Here is a 15578-nt window from a genome sequence, read left to right as displayed (position 1 = left end):
CTACTTGACGAATGACTGTAGTTTGACAGCAAATTAGATGTCTCATAAAGTTGGGACAGAGTGCAGGAAATCAATATGTGGTATGTAGAGTTGATACAATTAGTCTACTGATCAATGAGGTGCGTGAAGATGTGACTTAATGCACTGAATTCACTCCAGGAGACTTCAGTGGGAGTCGTGGAGTTCCCTGTGCTCTTTGATGTGGGGCAACACTTCACAGCAGCTCCAAGAACATCTCAGCTCATAAGTCTACTACTATTAGAGACTGAAGTTTGAGGCGAAAGATATGAACCTGACCATAAATGTTCACGCAGAGGTGTTGGCTTTCTTTCCCAGACTGCTGCTGAAAGTCTTGGGCAAGGATTGGTAGGCTGGCTTCATGTATATTTACTGGGAACTGCTTGTCTTCTGTGTAGCCTTCTATGTTCAGGACAGTATTATTACCCAGAAGTATAAACTCAAATGAAATCTGATGGATGAAGACACATCCAAGAACTAAGATGAAATTATATCTAACTAGTCTTATTTCATCACATAGAAGTGATCTTAAAGATCCTAAAAACAACATGCAGGATGCTGCCTCTCAGGACTTGTACTTAATACATAGTTGCAAGTTAGAGCTGAGTAGGAAAAGCATTTAGCCATCACCAAGTTGGCACTGAACCATATGAAACCTGAAATGAATTCCATTTATATTTAGAAGGAGAAGGTAAAGGAGGGATTCATGCTCCTTGCAGAATCACAGCAGAGTTCAGAGTCCAGCAGATCAGCAAGAGCCTAACTGCAGAGATTACACGCAATTCTCTATTAAAAAGTACATCATGTTACATTTCAGTCTGAGCCTAACCTAACCTAACAGGTTTAGATAATTACAAGGAAAACAGTAACACTTTACAGTCAGTGTCACTCTTCTAAATTTTCGTCAGTGTCAGAAGGCTTCACAGAAGGCTGTGAACTTTTTGTTCACAGCTGTCACGCCAGTTCAGCATCCTAACCAGAATGCATTTTATTTTCATGCAGAAATGTGTAAAGTACTCTGATATTCCTACAAATCTTTAAGAGTTCTTGCTGGTAAAAATGATTGTTTCTTCTTTGCACCCACTTAAATTTAAGAAGTCATTAGATTACATTGAGCATGGGTGGCAATGAATCTATCTTCTTTGATGTAAATGGAGTTATGCCTGTTTTCGCTCATCCCATCTTGTCAGCTAGTAGTGAGACAGACTGGTCAGTCCTCCCACACCCTGCATTACCTCCAGGGCTCTTAGAATGTGCCTGGAAAGAACTTTCTGAAGTTCTGTTCCCATAGTCTAGTGCCTCAACTTCATGCAACCATTTCTCTATCAAGTCTATGAACCCTACCCTTGAGGATAGAGAACTCCAAATTTTTACATCAGAATTTGTTTTGTCAGGTCTGCAAAACCCTCTGTTTAGTACCTGTTTGAGTAGCTTGCAGTTCAGGTCAGCAGTAAAGTACTCTGGTGACCCCATCTCAACTGAGAAGGTGAATGGAATGCTGCATATAATTTATACAAGATTTCTTCACTGCTACTCTGCTGTAAAGGAGATCCTTCTTCTTTTTTCCTTGGTCTGGAATTCCTGCAACATCACGCATTCAGGTCGGCAGCCAGAAGGTTTAGGGGCTGGTCACAATTACAGAGCTATTTTTCAATTTATGCCTGTTGATCTCTGTATTGAAAACAAGAAAAATTGATTTATTCAATTAGTATAGGAAATAGCAGGACTAGATGACCAGTCATTTGGAACTCAGAATATCCTGTTAATAACACAAAGCAACCATGCTGACCACAAGGTTATCATGACCTTTTTGAAATCTCACTGGAAAATAAAGTGAAACAACTAGCAGTTTGAACTTACTGAAAAGGTAATGGCTATTGCACTATTGTTTGCTAGGCAGAAAGCTCAAAAGTAATTTATTACCTTAAATGGATCACGTACAAAGGATACAATAACCTCCCAAAACCCTTCATCAAGTGTGGTAAATCTGAACACAGGTGGCTGAGATGACTCTTTAACATCAGTTACTGCTTTCCAGAAAAGTGACTGGCATTCACCGATACTCTATCAAAATCTTAGCAGCTTGAATAGTGTGCACTGACATCTTGTTGTATGCCTCAGGCTTTTTGGTACTTCAGTTTTTACATGTTTTACACTTTTTTCTTTTTCCCCCTGTATATTTTCTTCTATAAAATAAATATAAGAAAGTGTCTGACTTGCCCATGCTTTGACTTTAGTGCTTCAGACAAGCCTGCCTTGAAGCTCTATACATTCACATATATAAAATCCTTACCTACTAATATTTTTCAGTCATCAGCTCTTGCTTAACATGGACATAAAGTCATTGGGTAAAGCTTTTAAGAAGTGACTATGTCTCTAATAACAATAAACAGGATCTTGTCCTGAATAGGAACTAAAATATACCAACCTGTTCTGCCATCTGTACTCAGAAATGTTGAGGAAAAATGTTACACATCGCTGCTCCTCAAACACAATATTGCCTGGCTGGGAAAATGTCTCTTCCTCAGAATTTTTCTGTTAAGATGTCTTCTCAAGAACTCTAGAAATGAATGTTTCATGGTTCATTTTAAAGGATTTTTGCTCCCGTTGATGAACGGAAGTTATTCCTCAAGAGGCAAGCAGCTAGGGAGTTGTGGGCATTGCTGCTATTTGCAATCACAAAGCACTAAACATTTCCAGCTGCAAAGAGTTCAGTGTCTATTTAAGACTTGTGAGAAGTTTCACTGGGAATCCTTGCAAGCTGTGCCATCTGCTAATGCCACCAGGGTAGTAACTGGCATAATATACTATTAATGTGAAAGACAAACAATACTTTGAAGTTTTTTACAATGAAATAGAAAAGACATTAAAGGTTGCTGAAGACTTGCATCTGAATGTCAGTTCAGGCATGAAATAATGATTATCTGCAGAGAGAAGATGTTCTCCCATTGCACTTTCTCCAAGAGTCACCACAGAAAACATTCTTCTGCTTTCTGTATGGATGAGTTGTTCTGAATTTTACTTGATTTGATAGCATGGGAATAGCCATGCTGGGAGTGAGGGAGTGCTTGCGTCCATCCTCATTGGTGCGAAGGGCTGATGGGAACTGTTCTGTTGAGTGGCAAGTTGCCTAAAGTATGCAACCCCATGGGCTGGTGTTGCACACTCAAAGCCAGAGAAGAGAAGACTGTCAGTAGTGGTCCTTGCTTCAAAGGGACTTGAAGCCACACTTACTTGCTTTCCCTTACCATGCTCTCATATGCTGTGTTTGCACAAAATTAACTGCAGTATAGTCCCTGTTAAAAGTGGGTCCCACAATCGTGCTGCTTGATTGGCCTGAAAAAACCAAGTTAGAAGCCTGTTGAGTCACTTCCCTAGATGCAATAATGATGTCAATAATCCTAGTATAGATATCATCAATATTTGGTCAAGCAATGATCTGTGAAATTCTATGGCCATAGGAACTGAGATGATTCTGGGATGAAGTAACTGTCATGTGCTGTTTACTTCTCTACTCTATTGAACTGATTCTGAATCAAACAGCTTCCACGACTCTATTCATATCTATTTTTAATGTGAAGCTTAAATTACTAAACTTAATGATGAACAGAAACTTAAATTTCTTTCAAAGAGAATTAATGTTTATTTCCTGAATCTTTAGATAGGATTTTGTCTTGCCTTCCAGAAACTAAAGGTGGATAAAATCTGGCTACCCAACCACTACTGTGCAATCTAGAAACTTCTTCCCTTCTTCACTATCATGTCACAAAACCATTCCAACATAAGGGTAGAGATAGGATGTAAAAATCAGGCAGAGTTAATTTAGAGCAACCCCAGATCTTCTACGCATATCCCCAGTTCTCCCATTCCATCTATAATTTAGTAAGTTGCAGTAAGTAACCACCATCAGTGGTGGTCAGCAAGTATTTTGGCTCCTCAGGTCAGTTTTGTCCCATCTACAGAGGTAGCTTGGAGCCATGGCAGTGAAGCCACAAGTCATCATGTCAAGTGTGGTGGACACTATCTTTGTCTAACTTTGCATGTGGCTGAATGCATTTCTTTTCCAGCTACATTTAATATATTAACATCTAATCATATATGAGACTTAGTTTGGCCAGAAGCAAAGTGTGTGTAGTCATCAGCTACAACATGAGAAATTTCTGTGGCAGCTAGAGGGTGACAATTTCTTTTGTTTCCTTCCCAGCGTTAAGGAGTAGGTTCAACAAACTGTTTAATCTCTCCATTTGACAGAAGCCTGTATAGTAACTAAAATATCTGATCATAGAGCGTGTTCTGAAGGAGTCTGTGGTAACAGAGCCAGCTGGATGTTTTATTGAATGTAAGCTTATGTATGCATTCCTGTTAGGCAAGAAGCAGACCTATTAAAATAAATTGAATTACAAAGGCTAATGCTAGAACGGGATGCTGCAGAAGAAGACCTGAACTCCTCCCATTCCATAATATGCAGTCTGTCTCCTTCTTTCAAATAAGTACATGCAAAGCCACAGGCCCTAAGAAAAGTAGGTTTCTTTAAATGGATTTGATTTTTATCCACAAGTCTCTAGGCACTGTCAAGCAAAAGAAAATAAGCATTAACCCCGTTTCACATTTTAATTGAGAGCATTCTTTATTTTATTTTATTTTATTTTTTTCCTTCTCTATCGTTAGATTGCAAGCTGTTATGCGTATAAATGCAGAGCTTCACCAGAGCAACAGCAGAAGATGCAGTGAATAGAGACCCTGTTGAGCTCAGGGTGAGGAGGAGGAGGGTGCAGGACGAGCAAAGGCAGGGCCAGGGCTGTGTGGGAAAGGCTGCTGACCCACCCTCTCAGACTGCCTTGATGCTGCTCTTGTGCTTTCAGGAATGCAGAGCCCTTTTCACCATCACTGTTTTTGCATTTGTTATTTTAAATCTCTTTACAGGGGAGGTTTTCTAAGTTGGCAAATAGGTGACTTGTTCTGTTCCTCCGCTACTTCCTTCTAAGCACAATTAATTATTTTAATTAATTAATGTTATGCTGAGTGGTTTGCTTGGAAGGGAAAGCTATTCTGGTTTTGAACTAATTACCAGTCTGGATTTCTGAATGACAAAACAGCTGCTAATTAATCTCACTACAGTTCTCACAGAAAGAGATGCTGATAAGGGTTTGCCAATTACCATAAGAAAAAAAATGTCAAGAGTTCTGTTGTGTTCCTTTGGCATCCACTCACAGTCAGATGAATATCACTATTAAACACACAGACAAACTAACTACTAAGTATGAACGCCAGCAGGCTGTGCAGTGCACCAAGACTGCCCAGACGTTATTCATTCAGGAGCTAGCTGTTATTTTGCACGTCTGTTCACCCTTGTTGCCTAACATTGCTTGTTAAAGTTTTTGCAAGTAGGGAGATGAAGCACTACGGCAGGGCATCATGGCAAGTGTCAGACCATCCTGTCAGGGATTTTTTCGGTGTCCCAGTGTTAGAGAACATTAGGGAAAAGGCTGAAAGGGGAGTTTTGTCAGGCTGGTTTCCAGCTTTAATGAACCTGGTTAGTTCAGTGCAGCTGGGGAGGCTGGGGTCTGCTTGATGTGCTGTTGGCAGAGTGGAATGGGGACAGCCCCTGGACTGCTCGCATCACCTCACCAATTGTGCTTGGTGAGTAGTACTGATGTGTGGCACAAATATTCACTTTCCTCCTTGTAAGGGAAGTTTGCAGCCTGTGCTGACTTATCTGCTGCTGTAACTGAGCTGCACATAGTTCCTGGGAAAGCTCATTTAAATCCACCTGGGACTCGTAGTCTCAGCTGTATTTGTGGTGCAGTTATGTCCTTGAAAACATGGGCTCAGGTGCTCTGCCGGTGATAGTTACCCCAGTCCCTGATCGCAGCAGCTCAGTGGCACCAGGGTGAGTAACAGGGTAAAGGCACAACACCCACCATTGCCAATGTATTCCCATTACCTTGAATTTCTGGAGATTCTGGCCAATGGAACCCTATGCCATTAATGTTTCTGAAAAAAATGAGCCTGTGCAGTGTCTGTGGCTCTGGGGAGCTAGGGAGCTATCACGAAGAATATGTAGCTTGCTGATGTAAAGAACTGGTTTGAACCCTGGTACATGGCTTACTTAATTTAGTTTCTTTTTTTTTTTTCTTTTTTATTTCTTTCTGTGCTTGCAGGTCAGAAAATTCTTCACCACAGAAGCGATGTCTTAGAAACCGTAGTCCTGATCAATCCCTCGGATGAAGCAGTTAGTACCGAGGTAAGACACTCAGAAACATTTCACTAGGTGGGTTGTAAAAGCTCTGTTAGGTTGGCAGGGTGAGAGCAGATCCAAACTGTAGATGAAAACACGTTAGGAGTAAGTACCGTAAAAATTATCAACCTTCCCTTGATTTTCTCTCTGGTTTCCTAGACTACTGGTAAGATGTCAAAGATGTAAGACAGAAGCAGATCTCTGATCCTAGCACTCCTTTCCTCATAATGCACCAACTTCCCTTTCTGATGAAGAAGAAGCATCAGTGATGAAATTACATCTGTTTTTCTTCTGTTCTTCTACTGTTGATAGCTCTGGACTCTACTTAAAAAAAAAAAACAAACAAAAAAAAAAGCCTGAAAAGAAACCAGGTGCCCTGAGACAAACTTAAGTCTCAGAAGACCTGTAGTCTGTGTAGTGGTGACTCTAATATGATCCATATGGTCTGTCTTTCAAAGAGCATGTGACATGATCTATGGACTCTTGATAGTGCCAGTTCCTCATAAACTTACTAGAGCTGAAGAACTAAGCAGGGAATTTGAAGACAAAATTGAGAAATTTGTCTAGTGAGACTGAAGGTTGGAAAAACAGGGATAATTGTAGTGCTTGCTGGTGTTGGGAAACACTGACATAGTATGATTCCTTTGGAGAAATGAAGTGGCTCTACTTTCAGTACTTTGTAAAAAAGAAGTCTGTTTTCTTTTTTTTTTTTTTTTTTTTACCAACAGGAAGAAACACACTGAAGCAAATGAAATTTATTAAGTTCTAAAAGTTTTTAAAAGTAGTTAATCAACCTTAGTTAATGGCAACTCAATTGACTTCAAGATTATGTGTGAAAATGTCTTACATTGCGTTAGAGGAAGGGCAACTGGGCAGCGGCTCTTTTAAGATTGTCTTTAATACATTCAGGCTTTCAGAGTAAAAAGCTTTAAAGTGTGTGCAGAAGGAACTGCCAACAGCAGGGAAATGCTATTGCTGTTGCTTGTCTTCTTTTGTGTGACCACATGGAAGAACATGATCTGAGGCCAATTAATGACTTCTGAACTCTGGCTTTACTCCTTTGGCTCAGGAATATATTTGGCTGGGTTACCATTAATTTCCTCTCACCAGACTGTGGGAGGCAATCTTTGCTTTGCTTTCATCATGCCAAGCTGGTCACAGCCAGAAGTTAGAAGCTGAGATTTACCTTGGCTGACTAAACAACAGTCTTGCTGGACAAAAGCCAGAAGAGATGGTAAGAAAGAGTTAGGAGAATTACAATGAAGATTGAAAGAGACATTCTTTGCCCAATATGGCAAATTAGAAAATTGAGTTTCACGCATCAAAAGTTTTCCAGCTTGCAGTTTAGGAGACAGTGATATACCATGGAGGTCTGACTTCATCAGAAGAGGAAACTGAATCTATCAGTTCAAGAAAAATAAAGGCAAAAGATGTTAGAACAAACTTCTGCTAATTAGGCTGGTGACAGGCGTTCTGTTGGTAGTTTAAGCATGGTTCTGCCCGCAGCTCTTATCATGTTCTGTCAGCTGCCAAATACCTTACAAAAGAGAGAAGCCCAAAAGGAGAGAACTACCCTAAGAAAACAAATTTTTGAAAACTATTAACAGTTCGCTCATTTTTTAAAACCCCACCCCATTACCATAATACTCCCACAACTGTACCATAGGTAATCTGCTTTTGGCTGAGGCTATGTTTTGCCATTCGCTTTCTTTAAACAATCTGTGACTTCAACCAAGGGTAAAGTTGAATGGAATCATCACCTTGCAATTTTTTTTTTTTTTTTAAGGTCTTGAAATCAGCAGACAATATTCTGATAGTCTCTCAGAATGCCCTGATTACAGCCAGACACAGAATTAATGTGTCTTTGGAAGTTCTTTTGTGTGTATAATATGTTATGCTCTGCAATCTGTAAGCATTTATTTGCCTTTTTTTCCTGCCATAGTTTTTCATCTCTGCAGAATCAAATTATTCTGCAGAACCATCAATTAATAAAATAGGTTGCCGGGGACTTATGTGACAGTCACGTATTACTGGTTCTCAAGTCAGGAAATAATTTTGCTGTTGGAAAACTGGTGAGTTTATACATAAGCTGGCAAACTGCGTAGAGCTGCTGCCAGCAATGAGAGAAAAGACAGTAGAGGAAAACAATTCTTTAATAGTTTTAATACAACTGAAACTGATAGGGTTTCAGACACACATCATACACTCCACTGCACTTATCTGTATTGTTTTCTGAAATAGAAATAGATAGACTCGATCCAGATGGACACTGTTGAATTTATAATCATCTAGTGCAAGTACTCATCAATCAGCTTTAGTCCTGTGTTTAATTAAAGAAACTTTCTGCTGCTTAAAGTCGAGGTTGCTTGTTTAATAAAATAACAGTGAAGATGCGGTAACCATCCTCTTTCAGACAGAAACTCTTCAGTGTCTCTTTTCTCCTTGCACTGAAAACATGAACTGTTCAGTAGAGATTTAGATCAAGATTTCCTGGCTCAGCCTCCCTGGCGTGAGAGGGAATTATTCAGAACAACTGATTGCTTGACGGTCAATATATGAATTTGAAAGAATGGCTTGCTAGGAGTGCTGAGGTGATTATGTCATCTCCATGGAGATGGAGTTTGGATGCAATATCTACTTGTGTAATTGTTTCAGATGGACTCTTCTCATTTAGTTTAATATCTGAATAGCCTTATTCTGGAATCACAACTCTGTTTTATATTAATTCTCCTTGAACAGAGGAATTACCAAACTTGAAATTCATGCCTTACTTTATTCTGAATTGATTATTCAGTGCTGGGCGAAACTTCTGATATATTTGCAAACAGTTGCAAATTGCAACAGTATAGGATCTTACAAAGGTGTTATTTAATTTTATTCTTCAATTTAAGTTGAGTTTAGCCAATAAAACTACAGTGAGCATGTGGATTTTTCTTAGCGTGCAGTTAAATAGGCAGAAACAGGAGTTACTATCTGCTGTACTGAGAGTCAAGCAAAGTAGTAAGAATCTACTCTAAAGAAATAAAGAATTATTTCAAAATGGAGAAGAAGGCAACTTCTCAATAGTAAGTTCCTTTGAGCCACCAACCCACATAATATACTAAGTGTGTATTAAAAGATCTTTGGCTAGCACACTACAGAAAGACTCTTTATTGGCATCAAGGTATGTGAATGGTTCACTTGACGGTATCTGAATGCCTGATGTTAAAATTTATGATTTTGTTGAAGCAGAATTATTACTTGTATCTGTTACTTTTCAGTGACATTTTTGCACATGAATGACAAGAAATGCTGTATAGAGGGTTAAAAAGAATGGCCTCCCAAAATAAAGTGTAGTGTAAAGTGTAAATTAGCATATAGGAAACAGTTATCAAAGGCTATCCCAGTACTGTGCTATTAAAATTTACCAAGAGTTACACGAAGAATGTTAATTGAAAATATTACTTATCATTTGGATTTTATTCTCTTCCGCTCCCTGCTTTTTTTCTCATGTCTTTAGTTTGATTCTGCCTAGTCACTTCTTACGCCTTCTTTTGCTCCTCTCTTGTTGTCTTTTGTTAGCAGATCTGTAACGATAATGTTTCAGCAGTCCTGGAATACTGCTGTGAAACATGTTAAATTAAGTGAGGTAAAATTCTCAGAGGAATGGAGAAACACATCGTAGCTCCTATCGTTGATCTGTTTCTTTCCTTTACTCCAGGTGCGTTTGATGATTACAGATGCTGCAAGACACAAGCTCCTTGTACTCACTGGACAGTGTTTTGAAAACACAGGAGAGCTCATCCTTCAGTCAGGATCCTTCTCCTTCCAGAACTTCATTGAGATCTTCACGGATCAAGAGGTATGTTTAGAAAAGCATCTTCCATTTGTGGCCATGCAATGGCACAGGTTTCAAGAATATAAAAAATGCCATTATGGATTAAGTTACTGTTAGTGTTGACAGCTTCATGTTGATTTTTTTTTCTATTCTTCATGATGAGTTTTTTCCAAAATATCTATTTCATTTGCTTTAATTTGTATGTGGATCATTTAACTGAAGAATTGCATTGTGATTCGGAGAACTAAGTTTTAACTGTGAGAAACAGAAAACCAATGAACTTTTTACAAAGGAAAATAAAGGAAATAGAATTTTTCCTGAAACGTACAGGTGATTTATCTAAGCTGCTAACACAGAGATGTAAAATTGAATTTGACAGAGGTTCTTGCCTGTTGGCAGCTGAGCCATAGGTGACATTAAATAAAACGGAGGCAGTCTGTATAGCTGTAGTATTCTGTACACCTATTTGCTTGGCTTCTTTACTGTAGTGTTTAAAATTTGGCCAGTGAAATCTGTATATGTTGCAATTCTTATTAACCAAAAATATAAAGTATACCAATATTTAATGCTGTTTGTTTCATGACTTGTTAGTTTGATGTCCTGCTTAATGTGCTGTGTCTGAAAGCTCCCATAGGGCAGGAACCCACAGTAAACAAGCTGTCACACTTAATTTGGCTGTTGTGTAAGTCGTATATTTAAATAAACTATATGGCTGCATTCATAGGATTTTAGTTTCCAAAATTAATTAGGAGAATTTCAGTGGAGTAAGATTTTTAAGTTCAGAACTGAAAAAGTAAAGTTTGCACAACTGTGTCTTTATTGTATCCATTTGATAGTGTTCACAAAACAAAGTTGCTCAGCATATGGTTGTAAGGCTTGGTGAAGAACTGGATTCCTGCTCTTTGAAATGCATTTGATCCCTAGAAGTCACTGTTAGTTTGCAGTTACTTTTTTTGAATAGCCAGCCTGAACTCCATGCACCTCTGGCTAAGAAACACATGGTACTTCATGCAAAACTAGAGGCAAATTGTAGATTGGATTGGAAATGACCTTAAAGATCATCTAGTTCCAGCCCTCCTGTAGGAAGGGTTGCCATTCACTACATCAGGCTGCCCTCATTCAACCTGGCCTTGAACACCTTCAGGGATGGGATATCCACAGCTTCTCTTGGCAACCTGTTCCCTTGCCTCACCACCCTATAGTGAAAATTTCCCCTCTCAAAATCTAATCTAAATTTCCCCTCTTTTAATTTAAAGCCATTCTCCCTTGTTTTATAGCTATTTGGCCATGAAAAAGTCAGTCTCCCTTCTGCTTATAAGCTCTCCTCAAGTACTGGAAGGCCACAATGATATCTCCATGGAGTCTTCTCTTCTTGAAGCTAAAAAAAACGCAGCTACTTCCACCTTTCTGCATAGGAGAGATACTCCAGCCCTTTGATCATCTTTGTGGCCCTCCTCTGGACCTGTTCCAACAGCTCCACATTTTGTGCTGGGGACTCCGTGCTTGGATACAGTACTCCAGATAGGGCCCTGTAAGGGCAGAATAGAAGGGGACAATCACCCTGCTGGCCACCCCTTTCTGTGGCCCAGGATACAATTGGTTTCTGGTCTACAACTGCACAGTGCTGGCTCATGTCCAGCTTTTCGTCCATTAGGACTCTCAAGTCCTTCGTATCAGGACTGCTTTCAATGAGTTCTTCCACCAGGCTGTATGCGTATCTGAGATTGCACCAACCCAAGTGCAACATCTTGCACTTGGCCTTGCTTGACCTTGATGAATTTCATTCTGTTCACATGGTCCCACTTCTTGAGCCTGTCTAGATCCATCCGAATGGCATTCCTTCCTTCTGTTGTGTTAATTGCACTACTAAGCTTGGTGTCATCTTCAAACTTGCTGTGGGTACTCTCAATCAATTGATAAGGATGTAAAAGAGGTCCCAAGATGGGCCCCTGGAAGGAACCACTTGTGATCGACCTCCACCTGAACATAGAACTATTGACAGCAACCCTCTAGCTGTGACTATCCAAACAGTTCCTCATCCACTGAATAGTCCACTCTGCAAACTCCTATCTCTACATCTCACCTGTCAGTCATGATTTTTCAATTATGATGGACAGCGACATGTCAACCACATCAGCCAGTTCCTTCAGGACTCTCAGATGAATGTCATCCACCCCCATAGACTTATTAAGGTGGTCTCAAATTTGCTCTTCTCTTAGAGTGTGAGAGATTTTGCTCACCCAGTATTCACCTAGAGGTTCAGGGATGTGAGATTTGAGAATGTGAGTGACACAAGAAGCCTGGCTGCCAGTGAAGAGACACAGAATTTACTGGGTACTTCAGCCTTCTCCATGTATGTTGTAGCCAGTCTTCCCTTCTCATTTATCTGAGGGGGTGCACTATTTTTGGCCTGTCTTTTCTGACCAGTGTGTTTGTAGAATCTGTTCTTATTTTTAACATCCCTCACCAAGAGTAGTTCCATCTGTGTCTTGGTTTTCGTGATCCCATTTCTGCTTGTCTGGAATCCTACCATTAGTTAGGAATCCAAACATCTGGCTTGAGAGTGATGTGGTGATGGCTGGCAACATGTTAGAGCCATAGGGGAACTTCTGTGTGGAAAGTGGGTCACATTCCCATAGGCTCCAAGGAGGATTCCATGGCTCCTCTATGCTACTGATATGTTTGCCAGCTAGCACAGCCCTTTGTAAGTGTGGTGTCCAGCTTGTTGTCACTGACTTCTCACTGCTTCTCTGTATTTCAGAAATCCAAAGAAAAATCCTGCTTCACATATTGCAGTTTGTGAGTGTGACATTTTTTACATACTTCCATTAATGGCAAATTTTCAAAACATCTGCAAACTGGAAGAACTATTAGAAAGAAAAGCTAGAAAAGAATTGTTTAGTGTTTTTCCAAATGATAAATAGAGCATTCCTGTTCTGTCCTGGACCCATAGGCATGTAGAGTTTATGAGTTTAGTATGAAGTTTATGTTTTTGTTTCTGTTCATTATCTGAACTACGGTCATGGAGTGAGATTACAAAGAATAAAAAAATGTCTTTTGGAGCCCAATTCAGGAATCTATCTCTAGCTTGCAGATCTTATTGCACACAATACTTAATGTTTTCTACTTTTCTTGTGCCAAAATGTTGAAGATGCCCTATTCTTCTGCCTTTTCAACAGCATCTAGTGGAGGAAAACCTTTCTTTTTCCCTTTGTGGTCCAGGATATGAAGCAATCTTGTATTCTTTCTGAGCAGAGGCCTTGCTCTTTACCTTCAACAGATGTACTGCAGTGCTTGAAAAGATGGCTGGGTTCATAAATGTAGTTCTTTGCTCCTGGACTAAGTTTTAATCCAGGGAAGACAACGAGCAGTTATTATCTTTTTGTTATTAAATAGAGTAAGTGATGGAACTGCTTACTGAGCAGTTACTGAGGGCTACGAAGGCAGTGAAAGGGCTGGAACATCTCTCCTATGAAGAAAGGCTGAGGTTGTTGGACTTGTTCAGTGTGGAGAAGAGAAGGCTCTGGAGAAACCTCACTGCAGCCTTCCAGTGCTTGAAGAGGGCTTACAAGCGGGAGGGAGAGTGACTTTTTCCATGGTCTGATAGTTATAGGAGAAGGGGGAATGGCTTTAAACTAGAAGAGAGGAGAATTAGGTTTAGATGTTAGGAAGAAATTTTTACTCAAAGGACGGTGAGGCACTGAAACAGATTGCCCAGAGAGGTTGTGGATGCCCTGTCTCTGGAAGCATTCAAGGCCAGGTTGGGTGGGATCCTTGGCAGCTTGATCCAGTAGAGATCTTAAAGATCTCCAACCTAAGCCATTCTGTGATTCCATGAAACTGTCATTGTATTTCGTGTCACTGTTAGACATGCAAATCCATTAAGGCCTCTTCAGGTCAAGTACTGAGTTTGCTGTTTCTAGAAGATAGGATCTATGTTGGGAATAATTTTTTTATGAACTCTTTGTTGGCCTGCACTACCAGTAGCTTAACACTATCTGCATGATGTGTGCCAACTTTTAGGAGCAAACAGAGTTTGAATCTAGAACTATGAAGCAGAAATCCAAATATGGTGTAATACAAACTAGACTGGATTAACCCCAAACCTTGACCTGATATATACATTAGGTTACTGAATTACTGCACAGATTTTATCTAGACAGAAAATTGGCCCACATGACAAACATTATGTACACAATTTATCACCTTATGTATGCAGCATACTTTCACTTATTTTTCCAAAGGAATGGGTTTTTTACTCCCTTATAATGTGTTTGCAGCCCTGATCAGAGGGACAACATGGCTATCCTCAAGAGCCATTTCAGAGCTGTGATTTCTGCTGCACCTCTTAACTTTGTGACAAACAACTGGAATAAGCCTCTCCCATTTTCCTTATCTTTTATCCTTTTCTGTACACACTGCTTTCATTTTTTTTTTTTTTTTGCATTTTCCTTTGCTCTTTTTCAGACAAAGCTGTGTCTGACATATGAGTGAAATGTCTTTATACTCCTATCAAACAGTTTAAATACTATGTAAGGTTGACAAAGGAAGATAGATAGAAAAATATTTATTTTCCGCTTTGTTTAGATATTGGTTGGGTTATTTTTGTGTTTATAGCAGACACTGCATCTTTGCTGAGTTTTATTTTTAGTAAATGCTGAAAATAAATAATGTAACACAAGGAAAGGAAGCAAAGCATACACAGAGGCCCACAGAGGTCTACTGAAATCAAACATCATTCATTTATATATATACATTTTTTCCTCTGATTCAGTTTGTGGTCCAAGACTTTCAAATTATTCAGCTGTAGCATAATCTATAACATCTTTATGGAAACTGTTCTTATAGCTAAACTGACAATTGTGTTTCTGTAAAGAAGATTGTGATATCTTATGTCTGAATTACTCTTTAAAGAATTTTATATAGTTTGGTGTTCTCTTTATTAAGAACAAACACAATTGAGATGGGCTGTTTCCCCACCTTTAGGAGATGATTTAAAATATGTCATTCTTTCTCATGTTTGCTTATGTAGTAACCTGGAACTATTTAGTGCTGGGTTTTAGTTCAGATTGGAACAGAAAAAAAGCTTTTCACACTAGGGCACGTGATGGTTTCGCGCTCATAGGCAGCTCAGCACCACCACGCTGACTTCTCACTCTTCTCACTTCTCAGCAGAACAGAGAGTGAAAATATGATGGAAACAGTGCATGGCTTTAGATAAGGACAGGGAGATCACAAATGAATGGGCAAACAAACTCAGTGAAAGCAAGGTTAGTGTAATGTGTTGGCTGTTGCTGACAGACTAGAGAAGTGAGAACTAAAAGCAATCTACAAACACCTTCCTCCTATTCATCCTCTTCTACCACCCCTGAAGCAACTTCTGCCCTTCTGCACTGACCCTGGTGGCTGCAGGGCTGCTTCTCTCACATTTCTTACTCCTATCTCCCAGCTGCCGATGTCAGTTTTCCCCTTTCTTAACCATGCTCTCCCAGAGCACACCCAGTG

General features: G+C 39.6%; 1 protein-coding gene across 2 annotated transcripts in view; it reads left to right on the top strand.

Annotated features, from left to right (window-relative positions):
• Positions 1-15578, top strand: part of MAP1B (microtubule associated protein 1B) — a 70844-nt gene that overhangs the window by 40635 nt on the left and 14631 nt on the right. For both annotated transcript variants that reach the window (XM_085212827.1, XM_085212826.1), the window contains 2 exons: positions 6180-6262; positions 9957-10097. In XM_085212827.1, the coding sequence (XP_085068953.1) occupies positions 6180-6262; positions 9957-10097 (224 nt within the window). The remainder of the gene's footprint in view (positions 1-6179; positions 6263-9956; positions 10098-15578) is intronic.

The sequence above is a fragment of the Meleagris gallopavo genome, chromosome Z, assembly GCF_905368555.1.
Source record: "Meleagris gallopavo chromosome Z, MGAL_WU_HG_1.1, whole genome shotgun sequence".
Taxonomy (NCBI): domain Eukaryota; kingdom Metazoa; phylum Chordata; class Aves; order Galliformes; family Phasianidae; genus Meleagris; species Meleagris gallopavo.
Note: the sequence above shows the minus strand (reverse complement) of the source record. Positions and strands in the feature narration are given on the sequence as shown.